This window comes from Phyllopteryx taeniolatus, chromosome 11 (genome assembly GCF_024500385.1).
Source record: "Phyllopteryx taeniolatus isolate TA_2022b chromosome 11, UOR_Ptae_1.2, whole genome shotgun sequence".
In the NCBI taxonomy this organism is placed as follows: domain Eukaryota; kingdom Metazoa; phylum Chordata; class Actinopteri; order Syngnathiformes; family Syngnathidae; genus Phyllopteryx; species Phyllopteryx taeniolatus.
In genome coordinates, this window is record NC_084512.1 from 12,983,166 (window position 1) to 13,006,140 (window position 22,975).

General features: G+C 40.3%; 1 protein-coding gene across 2 annotated transcripts; it reads right to left on the reverse strand.

The window, feature by feature from the left end:
- Nucleotides 1–3,626: 3,626 nt before the first annotated feature.
- Nucleotides 3,627–11,726, reverse strand: tbxtb (T-box transcription factor Tb). 2 transcript variants are annotated; one of them, XM_061789089.1, is made up of 9 exons: nucleotides 10,807–11,726; nucleotides 8,561–9,046; nucleotides 8,234–8,498; nucleotides 8,026–8,160; nucleotides 7,832–7,893; nucleotides 6,509–6,570; nucleotides 6,240–6,425; nucleotides 5,801–5,933; nucleotides 3,627–4,873 (listed from the first exon to the last, which is right to left on the reverse strand). In XM_061789089.1, exons 2-9 carry the CDS (start codon nucleotides 8,770–8,772, stop codon nucleotides 4,594–4,596), a joined length of 1,335 nt encoding a protein of 444 aa, XP_061645073.1. In that variant the 5' UTR covers nucleotides 8,773–9,046; nucleotides 10,807–11,726; the 3' UTR covers nucleotides 3,627–4,593. The 2 variants fall into 2 exon arrangements, with proteins under 2 accessions (XP_061645073.1, XP_061645072.1); XM_061789088.1 differs by lacking the exon at nucleotides 10,807–11,726 and having other exon boundaries at nucleotides 8,561–9,758.
- Between the last annotated feature and the right edge of the window lie 11,249 nt (nucleotides 11,727–22,975).

The window sequence follows — 22,975 nt, forward strand, 5'->3', positions numbered from 1 at the left end:
GCACACAGACGCACGAACGCACGCGCGCACACTCCCTCTCTCTCTTCTCTTTATCTCGGTCTCTCAATTCTCCCACATCCTGATTTATTCATGAACACACCACGAGGGTCACTAGATCATATTCCTTTGCTCACATCTGGTTTACATTTACACTGTAACGCCCATAGCTGTACATTGGATCTCAGGAGGACTTTTTGTGTGATTATTTCTAATAACAAATTCAATTGTCGCTGTCCCTTTGCACATATTCTTTAATTGTGAAGGGCTGCATTCGCTGACGCCTGACGCTGGGTTTTGGTGGTATTTTCTTTAAGCAAACTCTCTCTCTCTCTCTCTCTCTCTCTCTTATCCTCCCTCCCCCCTCTTCCACTGCAGCTGCTGACGTCAACGCATGCTTGCGTCAATGCTGCCTGCTTTGGCAGAGAGGCTTTTTTCATTGTGATCATAATGGGATTATTAGGTTTAGAGAAATACCCTGCTTTCATGTTTTGTTACATGCATTTTTCAAAAACATGATGGATGAACCTTTTTTTTTTTTTTTTTTGCTTTCCTTCCTTCTTGCACTATACATGATTATTTACAAAGAAGCATTTTCAGCATCAAGATATACTCATATGTATTTGTTTGTCTGTCATAGATGAAAGACAAATCCAAACAACTTGCACAAATGTCAAAGAAAGGAAGTTGCAGTAGGAGACTTCAGCTGCATAATTTGCAAGCATGCATATATAAACATTTCAGGTTGTGTTCAGATGATCACAATTCAATTTACAGTCTATTCATGTCAGTCCGTGTGTACGTGTGAGACTCAGGAGGATGTTACAATGTCCATAAGCACTGACCTTCTGCAATGAATGGACAATGCTTCCTGTGGGTCAGCCTTGTTTTACCTCACATAGCTCTCCTACAGTCTCTCACCTCGACTTACTTGCACACTTTGAGTCATTGGCTGCATGTTCAAATATGTGTCGTATTAAATTTTCCACTTCAGCAATAATCCGATTTTTCTTGACAGCGTTTGCGAAATAAATGCCACAGCATAGGTGGCTTGGTAAAGCAAATGTGTCTTGGTAAAACAAATGTTCTCTTGGGTTGGACCAAATGTCAGTACTGTGGTGGTCCTAACTTGAAAGGCACCTTTTGCAAGCCCCTTTAGGATGCTTACGATGCTCAGGGCAGCTAAAAGTTTTTTTTAATGACAGTTTTCCTCAAAAGACACATTTCTTGAAAACAACCATCATTTTCTTGATACTGTAAACACAAAACCCAATTTTTGTTCTACATTTGCAAAATCTCAGACTCAGTGCTCAAAACCGAACGTTTTCAAATCAGACCTGGAGTCAATCAAAATGGAAGAAACACCACTACTAGTCATTATACACAACATTGAAAAAAGAAAAATGATCTGATTATAAAGCCATAGGAATAATCTGTATTGCACAAGTAGGAATTTCTTTTGTAAAATAAAAAAATACAAAAATCCTGTTCAGTACTTGTAGTACAGTTTTTCACAATTGCTAAAACACATTTCTTGGAATCTCCACCCATTTTGTCAGTACCTTAAACACAAATCCAAAAATGCAAGCTACATTCTCAAAACCCCTGAATTTTCCTGTAAAATCAAACTATTGCCTCAAAACGGACCTTATGTCAATCAAAATTAAAATCACCACTGAACAGCCACTACACACAACATGGAAAAAAGGATAACACCATGAAGGGATCATAAAGCGACAGAATCATCTTTATTGTTCACAATAGCTATGATGATTTTGCAAAACAAAAAAAAATCCTGTTTAGCAATTGCAATGACAAAAATAAATAAGTACTAGGCCTTTAGGTATAATGAAAATTGATGTATTGAAACACCTTTTTGTGTACAGCATGGTATAGAATCATACTGTAAACATGCACTGTACATAACTGTTCATATCTCTGAATCTTAGGACAATGGTGGATACAGTGAATATACATAGGTTGGGGTGCACTTGCTGCATTCCCGCTTCCCTCATTGTCAAACCATGGGCAAGAACACGGTCAACGAAAGCTGCCCATATCTCATCTGAAATACGTAAGTGTTCTCTGTCTAATACCTCCTCTCCTCTGCCTCCTTAACCACCTCTTATTCTGCCTCTGTCTCTCTGATTGTCTCTCTCCATATCAAAAGTTCAACAACCAGTGCTCACTGAACTGGTTTATATTAGTCACCTCGCATCATTAAACACAACTGTGATTAGTTTGGAGTTGCTGTGTTTATGTTAAGACACCACTGCTTTAATTGAGTTTCACTTCTGCTACCTGTGCTTACCATTATGCAACACAAATGCATCAGAGTGCAAAATGTGTGTTAGTGGGTGAAATTAAATTTGAGCGTTGAAAAAAAATCTCATACAGAGCGACTCCACAAGAGGGCGCAAATTACCCATACAAACGCCAATGATTGACATGTCATGCAGGCGTTACACTATAGAAAATCATTTTATGTAGCATTTTTTTTTAGCATGTCGCTGCCCTCACAGCAATGCTGCCCTTTAAGGCGACACATAATGTACGTGCCAGAAACAATCACTGTCAACATGTGCACTATGGGCTCTATTTCCGCAGACAGCGGATCTGAGGCTGAATCCAAAAACTGCCGTATGCTGACTTTGTATGCTGCAAGTGCAAGTGCAAGGCTCACTGCACGTTTGCCAATTTGACATCCAGGTGCAACGAGGGTGTGTCCTTTGACATTTGCCAGGCGCATGTGACACTTTGAAGGCAATAAGTTGGTGTAAACTTAGGCCTGCTGATACCACGTTTAACTTTTGGCGCAACTGGTCTAACACGATTTTGGTAAATCGGATCACACGATCGATCGGGTCGCTGCGATTCCACAACGTCCTCTTCCATACAGAGATGTCTCCGTGCGAGACTCATTGCGCCACATTAAAAGGGAATGAGAGGAGCCACTTTGATTGGCAGAGAATGAAGTCAGCCCACAACGGCTCAGACCACGCTTTTTTAAATACGCCAGCTTGCGCGCGTCTCCGAAGTTACGAAAACCCTGTCTAACCCACCTCCACGCAGATTTACGCCGCCCACCGTGGCGGTCACGAAAATAGAGCCCTACAAGTTGATTATTTTATTAGGTACTTCTGCGTAAATGCAGTGTCAACTGTTCTGCCTTTGCAAAAGTAACTATTCTCCGTTTTGACTGACACTCTTAGAGGGGGTTAATTATTGTGGTGGTGTAGAACTGCAATGCATTATAGAAACAGATTTTAAAAAGTATTTTTGCTCTCGTGTCGTCAAAATTTTGGAATAGCCTCTCAGTATGATGTAGTGCAGTTCAACGGCAATGTACTATAACTGTGCAGAGCTAATGAAGTGTCCAAAATAATCATGATTTTCCTGAGCATTTACCTTAAATTTAAGTCAAAATGGACAGCACATCTCACTACAAGGCGGAAGCGCCAAATCAATCATCCATCTGTTCATCCATCCATCCATCCATTCTCTGTAGTGCTTATCTTCATTAGGGTCACAGTTGAGCTGGAGTCTATGCCAACTGACTGGGCAAGAGTCGGGGCACACCCTGTGCAGTTGCCAGCTAATCGCAGGGCACAAAGAACTGAACGGTGAGGTAATTAGAATGACAGAAAAAAATTGTAATGAAAATGTAATGATAGAAATTGAAAAGCATATCACACGGACATATTATAAATAAAATAATCAAAAGTCAGATTGTCAGTTAGCACAAATTGAATATATTGTTCTCTGCTCATGCATGAACCCTGCATGATTTTGGCAGCTTCATCCTTGTTCCAACTTTTGCAACAGTTTGTTCATTTTCTCCAAATCAGTGATGGTTGAGAAGACACTCCTGCCTACCATCTTGACAGCTCCATCCAAAATATTAACTTTCTGACACATTTACCATCTGATAGAAAACATACTATTACAAAGGGTTTTATGTTAACATAGCTGGTAGTGTTGAAAAGAATGGCACACTTTTGAACTTATTCTTCATAGGTGGGAGTTGTGGGTTGCCCAAGCGGGTGCTTTGTGTTGTAACGTTAATATAATCTATTTAGAAAAATCAAGACAAAACTAATCAAATGTCATCACCAGCCATTGATGACGTTGGATGCAGTTTTCCTTGAATTTTAAAGCTTGAGGAATTTCCCTGTCATTTGTTGTTATTATTTACGTCATAAGCTGCGTGAGGTGGTGAAGAGTCGATTTCTCATTTACAGTATGAATTATTTTTTTAAACCTATCAAAAAATGTATCAGTCATCACTTTATCATGGACTTGTACTTAATATAAGCACATTAAAAACTGAAATTGTACTCCCAACAATAGAATAAAGATTCAGTCATGCCGAGTAAAGGCGCTAATGATCATAAATATATTAACTGCAGAAAACCAAGCGATCTTCTTCTCAGTTCAAAAAGCACAGAACCTCATGTGCTGCTTTCTCTATAAGTACATACATACAAAATGTAACATTTTAGCATTTAAATATCTCCAATTTATCTCCTTGAGCCTGAGAAATGTCCTTTCGAAAGAGTCCTGTATAAAGCATTGAACTGCAGTCTATTTGCTCCATCACATGGAAGGGAGCGTGACAGGAGTCCAGGCTGGAGAATGTCGCTGCAGAGAGGCATCATACTGAGCTGAGTCGTGCCCGTCTGTGCTGCTGCTGTCGTACATGGGTGAGCCAGAGGAGGGCGCTGGGACCGAGTGAGCCAGGTTGGGATAGTGACCGCTGGACCCTCGAAGGAACTGGGAGCTCAGGTTGTTGTTGTTCATCCCCCCCGAATGGTGGGACACCGGGGTGACTGGTGTCAGCGGTGCATTGCTCATGGACCACAGGCTGGTGTACTGACTTTAGAATGACATGGACGCACAAGACAGGTTGCTTACGCCTCTCCTCCAAACAATTTGCTAATGAAATAAGTGAGCCTAAGCAGTTAAGATCAAGTAACATCTAAACTAACCAAAGCATTAGATACACGCATACAATCAAAAGCAAGCCAATATGAGTTCTGATTTATCTGGTTATACTTTTTTTTTTTTACTGCCACTGTAATATACAGTATAGCTATTAATTAGCATTTCCAATATATTTCTGCTACCCTGTTTAGCAAAGGTTCTGCAAAAAGAAATTAACGATAAAAGAAAAGTTCAGATGATGAATTTTGGGGAAATTTTTGAAATACGAAATTTACATAGAGTATATACTAATGAATGTTTTGGTTTCTCATAGGCAGATACACATTAGGAAAAAATAACGAATTTGTGAATTCTACTTTAAATTATTTCACTGAATAACATGAATGCTGAACAAAATAAACAATAGTCTTTCATGCGGTGTAGAAATTCAACACAGTTTGTGTTAAATCAGATTTAACCAATGTATTAACCTACATTTAAATTACAGGTCATGCACAAGCCAGTCATTTCTGTTAAATTCTTTAAATTCCCATAAAATATTGTTACTTCTTGTGGAAAGTTTCCAACATTGTATTTTGATGTACCTATAGGTACCTGGTAAAATTTAAGGAAAAGATCTCAGTACGATGGAATACAGGTGTACACCACGACAAACAACAACCACAATAATAAATATTGTTGAATTAATATCCGTGTCACTCAAAACTGAGCACTTTTATTTTTGCAAAGATTGATTGGATCCAACTCTTGTATTGGATCTCACTAGCGTGCCCGGGTGTACCGAATAAAATTGCACATGGGTGTAAATATCATGTATTCATAAATGTGATCGCAAGTTGTTTTGCTAAAGAAAACCGACCTGGAGTTGGAAGCAGAGGTTGGACTGTGTGTCATGGACATCATGCTGGAGTGTGTTGGCATCTGGAGACCGCACCAGTTGTCTTGACTTGACAGCATTGGCAGACATGCTGAAGAGTTATCCGCATAACTTGCTGCAACGTAAACAGAAGGAGTACGGTTTTACACTGGTTTTAATGCAGATATTAGTGCAACAAAGCGGTCAGTCATTTCCATTAGCGTCTGTGCTATGACCCACCCAGCCTTTACTCCTTCAAATGAAGGTGTAAAAATTCCTCGTCTGGAGGCCCAAAAATTTACAACTTTGGGGCTGCACTCGGACAAAAGCAAGTGGAATGCAGACCATACCTCAACCAGTTACATTTGTTTTACTTGCTTGTTAAGAGTTGGAGAGGATATGTTTTGTATGAAGGGGAGGGCTGGCTGAGGAGGACACTCACTGGGAGAGTTAGTCCGATGGCTGTAAGAAGAGGTGCTGTAGGGCGCCGAGCGGTGGGTCCTCAGCGTGGCGTAGCGCTCACAGCCGTGGGAGGGCGAGAGGGAGATGGGGCTTCCGAACTGACTGTGAGGACTTGCAGCAGCAGAAGGGCAGAGGGAGCCTGATCCGGGCAGAAACCAACCACCTACTGGCTCCAAACAAGGGAGACACAGGTGGTTGAGTAACGGCCATTGGACATGTCCATCCATTTAAAGGCGTTCAGACACTTACATGCTGAATACGTTGACTGCTGGTGCTCACTTGTTTCATCTTTGATATCTTTGTCATCGCATCTGCAGAAGTAAAAATAACTTGACTTAAAGGTCTGTTAAACAACTAGTATGTATCCTACCTAGCTCAGTGATTCTCAAAGTGTGGTACGAGTACCACTCGTGGTATGCAGGCTCCAACTGTTAGTAGGTAAAATAAGCACTAAATTAAAGACAAAATGTACCACATTTAGTGGCGGCACGGTGGACGACTGGTTAGCACATCTGCCTCACAGTTCTGAGGACTGGGGTTCAAATCCCGGCCCCGCCTGTGTGGAGTTTGCATGTTCTCCCCGTGCCTGTGTGGGTTTTCTCCGGGTACTCCGGTTACCTCCCACATCCCAAACACATGCACGGTAGGTTAATTGAAGACCCTAAATAGTCCATAGGTATGAATGTGAGTGCGACTGCTTGATTGTTTATATGTGCCCTGCGATTGGGCTCCAGCATACCCGTGACCCTCGTGAGGATAATTGGTGTAGATAATGGATGGATGGATGAATGTACCACATTTAAAAAATGAAATACAATCAAACATTCGAATGCAGCTTGTAGCTCTGCACATAGGCTGTTCAAAACGTCTTTAATCCAGTACAGAGCAATTTTTACTTTTCAAAATGTACAGTTCAGTTGTATTGTGTGTTGTAACTTTAAACAAATACATTTGTATTTGTATTTATATTATTTGTATTTCAAATGTATTCAAGTAGTCTGCAGTTTTTGTTTAACTTTTATGTGCAATTCATTTTAAGTGCATCATTATTTTAGCTGTTTTTGTTTGTTTGTTTGTTTGTTTTTCCTATGCAGTATTTAAGAGCAGTGTTAATGTTCAGACTGTGCATAATGTTATGGTGGCTTACAATTAAGAATTTAAGATTTAAAAATAAAATGTCTCTCATTTTTGATGAAAACTTGGGCCTACTACGTTACTTATTATATTTGTATTATTATTTTTACGTTTGCCTTTATGGTGGCGAGCCAAGTATTTTTTTTGCGGTGGTACGTGGTGTAAAACGTTTGAGATCCAAAGGTCTTAGCTAATCAACAAAGTAAGTTAATAACAATACCAAAAGAACAAAGTAATATAAGAAAGGTGTAACTTCAAATAAATATAACACGAGTAAAGTACATTATACTGATATATCACTACTCTGAATACAATAATCATTTTTGCAAACCTTGCAAGAGTAAAAATGAAGGCAACAAAAATCGTCTGGGGTAGAAATTTGAGATTTGCAAGTGTCATGTGCAGGCTACGTTCGTGTTTCGATGAAAACGCCTTTACCTTTCCTTTGCATCCAGGAAGGCCTTAGCAAACGGGTTGTGCTTTATTTTCAAAGCAGTGATCTAAAATACAAATATGAAAATAACATGTACGTTAATGCAGCGTATCTAAATCCCCCCAAAAAGGGGAAGAGACAACCTGCTACTAGCTACAATGGATCGCTATCTTTCACGTGAAACGTCATTGGGCCCAACCTCTTCGTTTTGGTAGGCCGTCACTGCAATGAATTGCGTCTCTGGGAAAGAATGGCTGGTGACCATCCTGCGCGGGGCCCCAACGCGCACGATGTGGATGCGTGGCTCGTACTTGTGCAAGGAGTTCAACATGATCTAGTGAAAGAAGTTCATCGCGGTCGTAAATCGTTCGCACGCAAAGAGCAAGGCGACGAGAGCTTTCTCTTACCTGACCTCCTCCGTTGAGTTTATTGGTGAGTTTGACTTTGCTGAAAGACACGGGCGCTTTCATCCAGTGCGCGCCGAAGTTTGGCGAATCCGGGTGGATGTAGACACAGCTGGGGGTCTGCGGTTCGGGCTTCCCCCCGGGGACCCACTCCCCGCTCACGTACTTCCACCTGTGCTTGTCCGCGGATACAAAGTCCAGCAATAAAGAGTACATGGCGTTCGGGTCCAGTCCGGACACGTTGACTTTCATCACGGGGAACATGCGCCTTGGGGGGAACAAGCGGAAGATTACGCCGAAGCTCGAAAGTCGAAATTACAAGACGCTCACCTGCCGTTTTTGGTCACGATCATCTCGTTGGTGAGCTCTTTAAATTTGCCCCAAAGTTGGCTCTCGTCCAAGGAGAGTTTCAGCTCCCTCTCCGTGGGGTCCCCCTTCTCGCTGCCGGCCTGCAGCTCACTTTGCACGGCGCTGAGGAGGTGATCCACCCGGTACTGGCCGGCCTTCCCCGGACACTCGCTCACGCCCGCTATCGACGACATCCTCGCCAAGTGCTGCGTTCTTGACGCCGCTCGCTCCAACGACAACCAAATGCACGAACGAATCCAAAAGAGCCACTCTTTTACCGAGGCACAACTGGGTGATCTCTCGGAGATGACAAGGTCACATTTATAGACAAGAGGAGAAGGCAGCTGCTTCAGACCAAGCTGGTTGGCTCTTCCTTACTTTGATCTTCAGCGGCTGGGCTCCGATTGGCTCTCAGGAGTCCATTGAAGCCGCAGGAACCCACGGACGTGAATGAAGCAGCTTGGCCCGCTTGATTACAAGAACCAGTAAATATTGACACTTCCGTGATCAAAGCCTCACCGCCATAAGCCAAACTGACCGATTGCCTGCTGACGTTTGCATTTGATTCCATTGTTTCCCCTTCAACTTATTAGTATTAGTCGTCAAATTGCAATTGAAAAATTCAATCACTCTCGTCGCACTATTTTATTTCGGGAGAATTGAACGATTTGGAGTGAAACTAATTCATTTAAAGCAGGTCAAATGTACAGAAAACATGAATCTCAAAATAAGATGAAAGGGGTTTTTTTTTGTACCAAATTTAGCTCAAGTCAATGTCCATAACTTAAATTATCTTAACTACATATTTCATCACTCGGGTAACCAAAAACGATTTTATTTTACCATACATCAACCCTCGTAGTCTCAGTTCTGGTCTTGTCTGGATTCATCAATTGGTTTTCTGATTCTCTAACTATATGACATTTAGTAGTCATGTTTGTTTTTTATGCTTGCGACTGTGCGTCTTTATGCTTTCTGTTAGGAATGAATCAAGTTATTATTATCATAATTGTGTGGAACGAGTTGGGGGGAAAAAAATCATTTCACAGAAATTCTTGGAAATTCAAAGAAAATCAATTGTACCATTTTAATTTAGCAACCTTCACAAAATGTTGTAATATTGATATTGCATTTGCTAATACATACAGTACATACCATATTTCATTATATTTAAGAATATGTTTCGGAATGGCCAACTTTAGAACCGCCCCCCCCCCCCCCCGCCCCCCCCCCCCAAAAAAATAAAAAATAAACACTTTCACTTATCATCAGTAAGAAAAATTTTGTTTTACTCATTTATTATTTGATAATCACTGCAAATTATTAAAATGACAGAGTATTTAATACATACAGTCGGTAATCTGTAAAAAAATTAATAAATAAATAGAAAAGCTGCTTGCAAGGCAGAGACAGCTAATTAAGACATGAAATTTGAAAATGTATACATCCTTTTTTTTTAATGAATGAAATATAGTTTAATCAAGACAATTCACAAATTAGTATAAAATTAGTTGAGAGTTTTAGCTGTGAAAAGGGATCATAAAAACAAAGCAGTCGATATGACTGTCAAGATGTTGGACTTGTATTACTAAAATAAATATTCAGGCGTCCAATATCCAAACTAAAACAGTTTATGATCTGTTTATCTGTACATATTTAATTAGCTTGAACTACTGCCTAGAATCCAAAAGCACAATGTAAAACATTTTACAGAGCAATTCAAAGAAAACATTTTGTTGAAAATATGAGTTTGTTGACACTATTCTTAAATTCATAATGCATCAGGTGTTTTGTGGTTCCAAACCACATTTTGTGTGTTAAGTCCGCACACCATACCAAATTATGGAGAATGGTGCTGTTTGATGGAAAGTTTAACCTTTATCCCCCTTATTCTGTGTCACCCTAAGAATAGGAGAACACAGAATCCAATAGACACCATGTCAACACTCCATTCGGCACAATTGCACAATCTAATGAGAGCAATACAAGTTAGATTTATACTTAATATTATGGCTGTTACATGGAACTACTGCATTGCATTTAAATAAAACAGATGAGTGACTAGGTCACTGTTGGTGTAGCGTAACGGCGTGACTTGAGTGTAACCCGTTTCCACAGTTACCCGAAAGAAAATAAAAATAAACATTAAAGGCAGATAGTGTGCAGCAGCTCCACGCAAGCTTCCGCAACTCTGTGGTGTTGTGTTGTGGCTGGTCTGTGTTACTAACCAAATCTTGGACGCCTCGTTCCTGCTGCAGCCAGCAATGAGAGTCTGTCTCCATGTCCAGAAGTCTGGACCCGAGTTCACAGCAAGCAGAGAAAAACAAACCCAAGTCAGTTTAAGGGACAGTTAAAAGAGTTCTTCAGTGTGTCCTCATTTGTTGTAAATGTTACGCAAGATTCCATTTCAATGGCTCTAATCATCCATCTCTCAGCATTTTGTGCAGGTCATGAACCTTTGGGAAAACACCATGTTGCTCATACATATACAGCATATTTTCTTCAACCCTCTCAGGTATTTTTTCTTTCTTTCTTGCTTGTCTTTGGATCTGGGGAATAATCTGGTTCAGGCCAAAGAATTAAATGTGGATCATTTTTCATGCGCTAAAGGAGTAACAAAATGACCTACCAAATCTGGTATCTTGTTTTAAAAGTTCCTCATAAAGTTTGGCTCTAAGGTTGCAAATGTGGGCGCTTTCATCCGTGGGTGGCACATTACATATATTTATCATTTCCTTCTCCATGAATATTGTGTGATTGAAAAAAGGGACCCCCACCTTATTTTTCTGCAGGAGCTTAGGTAAAGTGAGATTTAAAAGTCAGAAGTGTAATAGCCAGTGTCATTTCCCACAGCCTCGGTGTTCCATTTGGCGCCTCGCTCTCCTCCTCCAACACCCCAGACAGCGCTAAGTGTCACACTAGGCCGCTTCCTGTGTGGGGTTCCAACAGTGTGAATTAACGTTACTGGTCTGTATATGGTAATATATGGCCCCACACAGGACAATGCAGGTGCAACTAAAAAAATAATAATAATCACCTTTTTAAGTCTGCAGTCATCCAACCTTCCCCATGTTTATATCTTAAAGGACCGGTAGACGTTTTAGATACAAATCACTACTTTCTGGATCTATCTATCTATCTATCTATCTATCTATCTATCTATCTATCTATCTATCTATCTATCTATCTATCTATCTATCTATCTATCTATCTATCTATCTATCTATCTATCTATCTGTCTCTGTCTGTCTGTCTGTCTATCTGTCTATCTATCTATCTATCTCTCAGCTGCACTATTTGACTCAGGTGAACTCACAAGTTGCCAACAGAAGTGACATCAGCCCCTAGTGTGAATGTTTTTAAGTCCAGTTTAAAAACTCTTCTTTTTTCTCATGCTTTTTAGAGCATTTCTACATTTAAATGATATTTATTGCACTGTACGCTGTTTTAATTGTACCTTTATTGTATTTTTTTTCTTTGTTTTAAATGTTTATACACTGTCTTTGTCTTTAAATGCTTTTAATCATGTAAAGGACATTGAGTTACCCTTTGTATGAAATGCGCGGTATAAATACATTTGCTTTGCTAACAATTGTCTGTATGGCATTCAAAGAAAAATGTATGCTTCTCAACTTATGGAATATCTGCACTCAATACTTTCTCTATTATTATGGCATTGTTCTATAATTCTTATACGGGTATCTTATACTTATTTACAATTCAATTTGTTACATCCTATTCATACAGTATTCACTTATACAGTGACAATCAAAAGTGAGTGTTGTTATCTTTGAGAAGCCAGAACATTTGATATAGGTTAGACGACAAGACTGAGAAACATTTTAAGTGGTGTTTTTCTTCTTTCTTCAATCATCAATTTGTACGGCGCCCTTTATAGGGAGTGGAAGATAATCTTGTTTCTCATTCGAATAATAAACTTTCTCATTAGAATGATAAACTTTCTTATCCTAACGAGAAAGTATAGTCCATTGCATGTGTGCATGTATAAAAATCTTATACATTTTGGTTTGCATTTCTGTGTGAAAATGACATTGAAGGAGTTAGTTTGATTAGATTTTCACCTGGGACTTTATTACAAGGACATTTCTGCTTTACTTGCAAGTCGTCGCCATTATGTTGCGTCTTGAGAGACATTTGAAATGAATTTTGATGTATTGTAGTCTGGTTCGGTTGTAAATAGTTCAGTTAATAGTAAGTAAGTAAATAAGCTACCGTTCGCAGGAAACTACTGCACGGCTACCGTAACGCAGAAAGCTACCGCTCACAGGTAGACATTTCTCATTCGAATGAGAAAGTGTCACATTCGTTTAGGGGCTCTGTAAATTTGCCCTTTTTGTTCTTACGTGATTACTTTTATGGGGATGCGGCCACCCAGTCGCCCATCGTGCTGCCTGGCAAGTACAGTTGGTCAACATTCATCTCAAGTATGGAAACATAAACATACAATATCGCAATGTGAAATTATAAACACAACATGACAAACGCCACAATATATACTACAAGAATACCATGTAGCTGGATCAAGCACTGATTCTTTGTAACATAAAAGGCAGGATTTATTCAGAGTAACTGAATTTTATATTTTTAACCCTTTTAGCGCCATAATAAGAGATATATTAGTTTCACAGCTTTCAGGGGCAGTTTGAATGATTAAAATTGCACGAAGTAGCGAGGAGTTACGGTAATTTGAAATACACATCCGCCGCGGTGTCACCGGTGATCCCCGTCGTTTTAAAAGGGTTAAGAACGTAACAATCCTGTTCACACTGCAAATGCTTTATTTGTGAGAATGATGTCCAAAACTAAGGTCAAAGCTCATAAATGGATGTGCTTCTTAAGGAGAGGTTGAGAGGCTTCTGTGGCCATGTTGGATCTGCCTTGTCACCAAAGACCTGAGCGACAGTACATGGTTGCTTTTGCCTAAATTTCGTCTGACCAGTGTTTGTGCTCCCTCCCTCTAGACAGACTCATCCTTTCCTGGCCCATTTTGGCATGGAGGTGAGACAAAGATGAGCCCCGCATGCCTGTGTGTGTGTGTGTACGTGTGTGTGTGTGTGTGTGTGCTTGTCTCAGCACCATCACTTCACCTCACCTCCAGTGTTTGCACTTTCCCCACTCTCGCCAAGATCCTGACATTATACGTATGAAAATGTCAAACAAAGCCACCTGAGTCACAGCAGAATTTATGTCTATGCTGATAGACGTTTCCATTCACTATCATTTATTTGGTTGGATTTCATTAAAGTCAAATATAATCGACATTGTTACGCTTTACAACTTTGCAGATGCAAAGACAATCGTTATTGGTCAATCAAGTGTTGATATGTTGCTTATTTATTGTGTTGAATGCAGAAACAGTGCAGAACCAAGAGGATGTTATTATTTTCTTTATCTGCCCAAATACATTTCACAAAACGACAGCCTAATTACTACACAAACCTAAGAAAAGGGTGGCTGTTTAGTCGTGTAGTAACCATGAGCCAGTGTAATTAAGTCATTTTAGTATTAAATATTTCCCCAAATATAACAGGCACTCAGCAAAATATGTACAGTATATTCAAACAAAAGTAATCAACGAATGACGAAAACAGAAGATGAGCTATTTAATTTGAAGTTCTGCTCCGTTCCCAATCCAGCTGGTGCCCGCCCATTTTCACACATCACCATCGAGGAGCTATGGGACTGAGAGACTTCCGCAGAGGATACATTAGACGTCCCTCCATTTAAGATAGCTGGTGGAGCGAGGAGTTAGGAACGTTGCATTTAAGGGACTTGAGATGCACCCCATGTGTTTGGGGGAACGCCGACTTCGCCCGAGTCATGACGCTGAGAATGGTGACGTAAAACAAAATGTAGCCAATCAAAGAAGCACCCAAGAATGACAAACACCGAAGCGACTGTAAATGAAAACAAAAATGTCTTCCTTGATGTCGTTTTATGTATAAAAGTAGGTTACCCAGACGGCAAGTTGATTTTTGAGAACATTGCCGTTTTACAAAGCTCTCGGCCGGGCAAACTTTGGGAACACTCGGAAAACGTCGATGAGTATCCGTCTTTCCTCCTTTCGTTTTGTGTGAGATTACGTATAATCGTGAGACTTCTAGATCGGTGGCGCAACGAATATTTATGGTCTGCTGTGCAGAGAACTCCAAGCGCACACACGACGATCAAAACTGTTCAATGGCCAATTTTTGATGGAAAAAAAGTCACTCACGTCAATCATGTGTGGGGTCTGTAGCAAATAAAAAAATCTTTTAAGAGTGGAGAAATCTTTCTGTGTGTATCAGGCCTTAGCCTCTCTCACCCTTTCTGGAGTACTGCCAGTGTGATTTTGACATTAACCTTAAATAATTGCTCAATGTCATCCTATTCTTGGCTGTCACCAAAGATCTGGTGTGCTTAACTCTCACTTGAAGTTGCTTCTCACAGACCGCAAACAGACACCTGTGAGTTCATCCATATTGCTAATAATAATGACTGAGGAAAAGCAATAAAACATTTCAAAACATGTAAAAACATCCTCATCACCTGGTTGACTATCGCTTCCTGCTGTGATGTGTGACCTGTACACAAAATGTCAACTTGTTAATATATTCCTAATGGTGTGCGACGTCTCAAGAGAAGCCTTAGTGTGGTGCAACTCACACCCGATAACACTGCACACTCGGGTGACAGCACACTTTGTCTGATGGGTGCAAACTGGCTACTAAGTAGACTCCTGAGCAAGGCAGCGTTTACTCACAGGACTGTGAATGCACTCACAGATCTATACAAACCCCAACGGCGCTGGAGCTCAACCTCAAACAATCAGCTGGCCACTTCATTGGGTACACCTGCACAATCTGATTCGAGCCAATACAAGAGTAAAAGTAGCAACTCCACACCTCCGTATCATTTGAGGATCAAGAAAGCAAACGTATACTGAATGTGAGGGAAATGTGTTTTACACAAGTGCACATCTGGAACAGGGGGCACTGATACTTTCGCGGTTCGTCGAGCTGACTTCCATCGTGCTCGAGTGGGATCAATTACTATTCTATACCCCATTCACAAGCACTATAAAATGATTACATGTCATCTTGTACCCCTGGTTGGAAATCCTGGCTATTGTGCATCAAAGTAGATGATTTGAACTATGAATACAATGAATGGTTATTGTTGTCCACGCAATATAACTCAATGAGTTTATCATTATTACTTTATAGTGTATATTATGCAAACATCTGAGCATTCTGAGCATAAATAGCTTCGTGCCATCATGATTTCTGAGACAGGTTGTATGTTGGCTTTCATGAGCTCGTTTGTGCCTAACGTTTCTGCAAGCAAGTACACAAACAATATTAGCGTATTATTAGGAAAGATAATGTATGCTGACAGATGCTATAGTACAAGTTTGGTAGTGGAAAAACATCTCTAAAACAAGGCCCACTTCTTCAACATAAATTATGCACGCATATTGGTAATTATACTGTAGTAATATACATATATGCACTGAGCATGTTCTGGTGAATCTAATTTTGCAGGTCAGTGATGCATACTTGTGAAATTCAACATGCTGAAGAGATGATGACAAGATGGCCACACACACAGAAAATTACTCTATCGAGATTCTAATCAATCATTTGCTACAAATAATGTTTATAAATAGAGTTTGAGACAGATTACTTGGATGAATTGAATGAAAAAATTATCCGAGGTGCCAGTGGTCGACATGTTTTGGCTTGAGCTCTAATTGCTTTTATTTGGGGTATTTCTCGAGCATGTGCGGAATGTACTTTTATGGGAGGGTTGAGGTGGCGCACTGGGAGCTGCTGTCTCGCCATGTTTGTCCGTGCAGTGATGGGATTTGGCACCGCTGGAAAAGTTGTCAGCGTCAAGACCTCACTCGCCTTCTCAGCAAGCTCCTGGTGTCTCCGAGCCAATGTGGTGCCCACAGAGGGGGCCTCGTCCTAACGTGATGGCGGGTATGCTTTTACTCAACACTGTCACAGTCAACAACTGGCGAGATACCCTTCTATCTTCTTGACACTATGCAAACATTGATTCTTTAAAACAGGTGAACAGGTTCAAAATGATATTATCATATTATTAGGTACAGTACGTCTGTACAGTCTGATGAGATCCAGTACAAGAGCCGTGTAAAAAAATCAGCTTTTTCAAAAATACTAATGCTCAGTTTTAGCACCTATTTCCAAATGTATTTATAATTGTAAATTACAATGGTGCAAAATTACACTGCATCACATTGAGAGCTGTTTCCATACTTAATGCGTTAGCTGTTGTTACTTTACTGTATATACTGTACATCAGCCTGAATTCCTTCAGTTGTGTCTAGTATTTTTTTAACAGAATTAATTTTCACTCACCCATCCATTTTCTGTCACGCATATCGTCACTCGGATCCCGGGTGAGTTGGAGCCAGCTGACTTTACACCCTGAACTCGTCGCCAGCCAATCACAGGGCACGTATAGAGAAGCAACCATTCACACTCACATTCACAATTTCGAGTCTTCACTTAACCAAACAAGCATATTTTTGGAATGTGGGAGGAAAGCGGAGTACCCAGAGAAAACCCACGCAGGCACGGGGGAGAACATGTAAACACCACACAAGAAGGCCTTAGCCCAGATTTGAACCCTCAACCCTCAGAACTGTGAGGCAGATGTGATAGCCATTTGTTCACAATGCCGCCTCATTTTCACTTTTCTTACCCTGTACGTTATGTTCCACTATTAATAGACTGATGACGTAAAAAAAACATGATCACAATTTTCTATTGGTAAGTACAATAATGGTACATTTAACACAGAAAATACTCTTTTAAATGTTCATACCTTTGTCTCTTTTCAAATCTCATCAGATCTGGTAGTTTGCTGTAGTTTTGCTTATGTCGGCTCTAATAGTATGTTGTGATCCAAAATGATTTCCGACTTTACCATCTTTTAGCGAATAGATGCTGTTCTGGATCATAGTCATTCATTAATGAATTAATCATTACAAATTACTCCTATTCCATTTTAATTTTTAGCCCCAAAAGATATCTCATAGCAGTGGTACTACTTAAATAGCTACCCCAATACAACCCAAACAGATTACATTTACCTCTTTTAGAGTTTATAAGAATGCCAAAAAGAGGATAAACCTTTTAATATCTACAGTTAATCTGCTCACAGTGCTGATGTGACACTGCCAGCTCAATAACCATGGAAATTTTGTAGTGGATATCACAATCCCAACATTTTCCTCCCCGGATAATGTTGGTAAAAGTTTCCAAAGAGGTGCATTTCCAGAGGCGGACGGGGGTCGAGATGGTGTTTGGCCATCTCACTTCTATGTGAGTAATCAGCTCTCTCCTTCAGGACAAACAAGCATCCACCAGAGACTGTTTGCTCTTAAAGTCAGGGCAAACACAGACCCAGAGCGGCTGGTGGTTATGGCCTGTTGGTTACCTGTCTTCTACAGTCATGCTACAGTATATGCTCATCCCTAGCCCTGGTTATATCTTCCAAACATTAAACTTCAAACTTAACTTCACTAAAAGGCAAATCAATTCTTAACTTCACTTCATCACCACATTTTAATTCTTTGTAGTGGCTTTACAAGTACAATACTTTAAAACGTATCAGGGATATTTTTGCCAAGGGCACCTCTTTACAGCTGCAAAGTGTCATTTAGTATTGGACTACATTAAAATAAATATTTTCTGATCATTTTGGCATGCGCCAAAATGCGTAAAATGACTGACCACAACTCCAAAAAGTAACATGAGCTAAGATGTTACCGCAAACATAGCAGAAGATGTGACCTGGATGCTCCACCAATTTTAGTGTCCTCTCAGTTGTGAGGGGATTCACAATGACAGAGATGCATTAGTCCTTCCCAGCCAGAGTAGCATAAAAATGTGGTTACATTAAGGTCCGAGAGGAACAAAGGAACCGAATGTCAGTTACAAATGCATTTGAAAATGAGCATGTAGAAGTTAAATAACTTAGAGGGAAAAGGTCAAAGCGTTTATTAGGGATTCTGATGTTTTCTTCAGAGTCCTCCAATTCACTGAGGTTCTGTGTTGACCAGCTTCTCAGACCAGAATGTATTTATTTTAGAGGTTGAGGGCCTAGATGTTGTATTTGCAATATGAAACTAAAAGGGCAAATTAGACCTATGAGGTAATAGGTCGTTTTGGAGAAGGATTGCAGCTATTTCTACGAGTGTTTAAGAATTCCACATTGATCTAAGCGTTCCATTCAAAGCAAACATTTTAAAACTGACCTAAAATCTCATAGTGACACTAGGTTTCTTTAATCGCCATAAATCCTGTTCTCCCTCAGAGTGCAAAAGCTACTAGCATTTGCAACCTTCTTGTCTCTAATTGACTATGGTTACATAATCTTTATCTTCCACTAAACAATGCAAACTAAAACCAGCAGACATTCCAACAGCTTCTTCCCTCTTGCCATCAACTTCTTAAACAGCTAACTTACAATCCCGTTGCAACATGCTGCCAATTTTTTGTCTCGAGTTTGTCGGGCCAATTATTTATTACTCGTGCACTCACTGTAGTAGTCTCGCCACACTGCACTATTTGCATATCTGTTGTTGACCAATACTGGCCACTTATGCCAGAGTAGCAGCTGCACCACTTGCACACTGACTGAGGAGTATCTGCAACATTTGCAGAATTGACATTGTCCCGGATTATCACACTACTCGTCACTTTAAACTGCGTACATTCCTTGAAGTCTCTGCGCCCTTTGCACAATGGTCATTGCACCGGATTATTGCTATATTAGTCATTCAAACTGCTTTATTTGTGAGAGGACTCTGCATCTTTTTGCACAATTGTAAAAAAATAAATCAAAAATTGTACCGGCATTACCAGATAACTAGCAACCTTTTATTGCTCAGTGACTTGTTTTTTTCAATGGCTTTATTTCTCAAAAGTGTTCTCTGTCAATTGACTGTCTGTTGTCGTACTAGAGCGACTCCAACTACCGGAGACAAATTCCTTGTGTGTGTTTTTGGACATACTTGCCAAAATAAAGATGATTCTGATTCTGACACTGTTTACCATTGTGCTTTGCGTTTCTTAACTGGCTGCAGTTGGCTGACATCATTGTGATCTGTATGTGAATTCTGGTTGGCCCTCTCTTGAGTGTACGCAGGCACTCACACTGGCTGACCCTGGTCTACAAGCCACTACACCCCACGGTCAAGGGACATCTTCAACCTTACTCTTTCTCATATCATGACTAACTGAACTGGGCAAAAGAGTGATTAGTTATGCTGCTCCTTCCGCTTGAAACACTCTGCAAACAGTCCTGAAACTATTACAGCTTGTTTCATTTGGAACTTTTTGCTCTCTTTTAAGGCACTGACAACAGAAATCCATTGGACAATGCCCATGTTTTTAAATTGTTACTACATTCACATACTGTTTGTATTTGTGATCAATATTTGATGAGATATATACTGCTAACCGCTGGGACAGGTCACCGTCAATGAGCTCTCCATCTCATCTGGTCTTACCTGGTTAAATAAAGCTGAAAAAACAAAAGGTAGGAGCCATTGTGCCGCAACGTGGATGCCAACATCTATTGTTATTATCCAAAAAGACAGACAGACAGACAGACAGTTGTGAGACAAACTGCCAGAAGACGGACAGTCAAGACGGTGGTGGGAAATAGAGATTTAAAGCGAGTCTCCCCTGTATCAGGGGCTGGGAAACAGAGCTCACAGAACAAATGAGAAGTAAACACGCAGCCACAGGAAGCCATTAACGGCAGCGAGGACCAATTAGGCCTCCGCAGGTGTCCTTGCCTTCGTCGTTTGGTCCCGCTTCAGGTCAATGTCCGTCTGTGTGACGAAGCCTCTCCGTCTGGTGAGGAAACAACGGCCAGTTTCATTTGCTCAGCAGTTTAGGGCAAAGGTTTTTAAAATGAAAGGCCTCTAAAGTTCTTTATGACATTGTCTTTGTCTCCTCCCCTCAAGTGCAAGTCATTAGAGAGGACAATTACATCCTCCTGTATAAAAGTCCTGCTTTTACAGGAGGGCTAGATAAGACAGGATCTTTCTCATGTTTGACCCCCCCGACGTGCGCTCGCTAAAGCTTATTGCTGTCTTCACACCTCGTCAGGACTGCAACAAGAGAGTCAAAATCAAAGTCAATCCCAGCAGTCTTTTAAGAGGAAGCTCAAATATCACTCAAAAACCAATGTTTGGCCCAAATAAAGTTCAGATTTGATCAAAGCAACTTTGTGGAATCATTTACTTTTCTTCTTTTCTAAGGGACACCAAATTGCAGATGTACTGCTGTGATGATGTTCATGAATATTCGTGCAACTTGAGGACTTGAAGGGGAAAGTGTCGGCATCACAATCGAAACAGACGTGCTTTGATTTGGAGTTTTGTGTATTTGAGCCCAGTGAAAGTGTCACTGGAAGCGAGGCAATAAGTCTGGCTCATCAGGAAGTTTAGTGACCTAAATACCCATAATGCACTGTGTGTGCGTGTGTGTGTGTGCGTGTGTGTGTGTGTCTCTGTGTATGTGTTTTGAGTTGGATGGATGAGTATCTTTTAGCTGCAAATGACACAAGAAATTTGCAAAAGATTGTATGATGAGTTGAGAGATCCTTTTAAACACATCTTAAATTTTGACAAAAAAATGTAATGCCCACAATAATTTATACTCTCCCAATACAGACGTAGCTGCAGGTAATGTGTGAGTGTGTGTGTGTGTGTGTGTGTGTGTGTGTATATATATATATATATATATATATATATATATATATATATATATATATATATATATATATATATATAAAGTGCGACCATGCAACTTGCAAATCTGTATTATGTAATTCTGTGTGATTGTGTTTTCTGATTACAGTCTAATTCTAATTCAAGACACTTAAATAGCCATTGTGTCATTACAGCATGTTTAAAAAGACCTTCGCACTGTATAGTATCAACTTTTTGCTAAAACGTGACTTAGATCTGAATTTTAATCTGGATTTATAAATCTGTATTTGTGACACATTGTCAATGTCTTTTATCTGCTTGGTGTCATTGTGTGGTTTGCTCGGTTTGTCTCTCCTGCAAAGCGAATATTTGTGAATTTGTGAGCTTTTGTTCGAGCAAAGCAGAAAATGGTGACGGACAGCATTTCCGAGGGGACGCCTGCAGCAGTAGGCCACAAGATAGCGCTGCAGGATAAAAGAAGATATAGTACAAGGACATTCATTCCCACGTACTTCACCACTGAAGAAACAGTTCTGATTTTGACGGTTCGAATCTCGGCGCTCTACCTGTGCTTGCGTGGGTTTTCTCCTGGTACTGTAGCTTTCTCCCACATCCCCAAATCTTGCACTTTAGGTTATTTGAAGACTCTAAATTGTCCATCGATGTCAACGTGACTGTAAATGGTTGCTTGTCTATACTTGCCCTGCGATTGACTGCGTGGCGACCAAATCAGGGGGTGGTAACCCGCCTTTCATCAGTCAGTTGGGGTAGGGTATAATAGGCTAGGATAGAATGGATTGATGCGTGACCAAAAGTATAAATAAATAAATGTCTTGGCTAATGTCTTCTACTACCTTCCTGCTCCAGGGCTCTCGGCTCCTCTGAAATGAAATCTGCCTCCAGCAAAAACCCAATCTACGACATTATGTTCAGGGAACAATCAGCCTGTCTAAAGACAATGGTGTTTTTTGTTTTTCCCTCCAGTATCTTCTGCCAACATCGCCCATGCATCAGCCTGACCTTGTGTTCGTTATAACCATCTTTGTAAATACTGAGAAATACAAGGAGATGCAATTCATACAATATTGAAAGACAAATGAGAAATGCATTAGCTTTTGAATGATTTTATTTGATCACCAAACTGAACTTGTGATGTCCCTTTATGAGCTGATTAGGTTTTATGGCCTGCGGTTGTATAGGAAGTGTCATGCTGTGTTTCGTCCCCCGTCACAAAAGCTTTCCGAGGCACAGTATTTATCAAACTGGTTGCCACAGTAATAGTGGCAACCAGTGTCTGCTGGGTGTCAATGAGGAGCCAGAGGCAGCAACTTTTCTATAATCTCTAATGCCAGCATCAATCAGTTGAGGAATAATGGTGTAATGTGGCATCCTGACAAATCATGACAACGCATTAAGATGGGCATTTTAAAAAAAATACATAAATAAAAATCCCAGACTGAAAAAGTAATGTGAGATTGTTGTGAGGGGTTGGGGTAGTGACGTTGGATACCACCGATTTCCTTTCCGGTACAATGCTGTGTAAAATTCAAGATGGTATCGGCGATCCTAATCCAATACCAATACCTTGTGCAAATACAACTAATGTGTTTGGTAAATCTAATAAAAATGTTATTGTA

Bases quoted from the DNA above. Each gene is read 5' to 3' on its own strand.
- tbxtb (XM_061789089.1), bottom strand. From the start codon at position 8,772: ATGTCGTCGATAGCGGGCGTGAGCGAGTGTCCGGGGAAGGCCGGCCAG. The intron at 8,161-8,233 runs GTAAGAGAAAGC...TTCTTTCACTAG, and splicing joins AACTCAACGGAGGAGGTCAG to ATCATGTTGAACTCCTTGCA. The intron at 5,934-6,239 runs GTGAGTGTCCTC...TTTACGTTGCAG, and splicing joins CCATCGGACTAACTCTCCCA to CAAGTTATGCGGATAACTCT.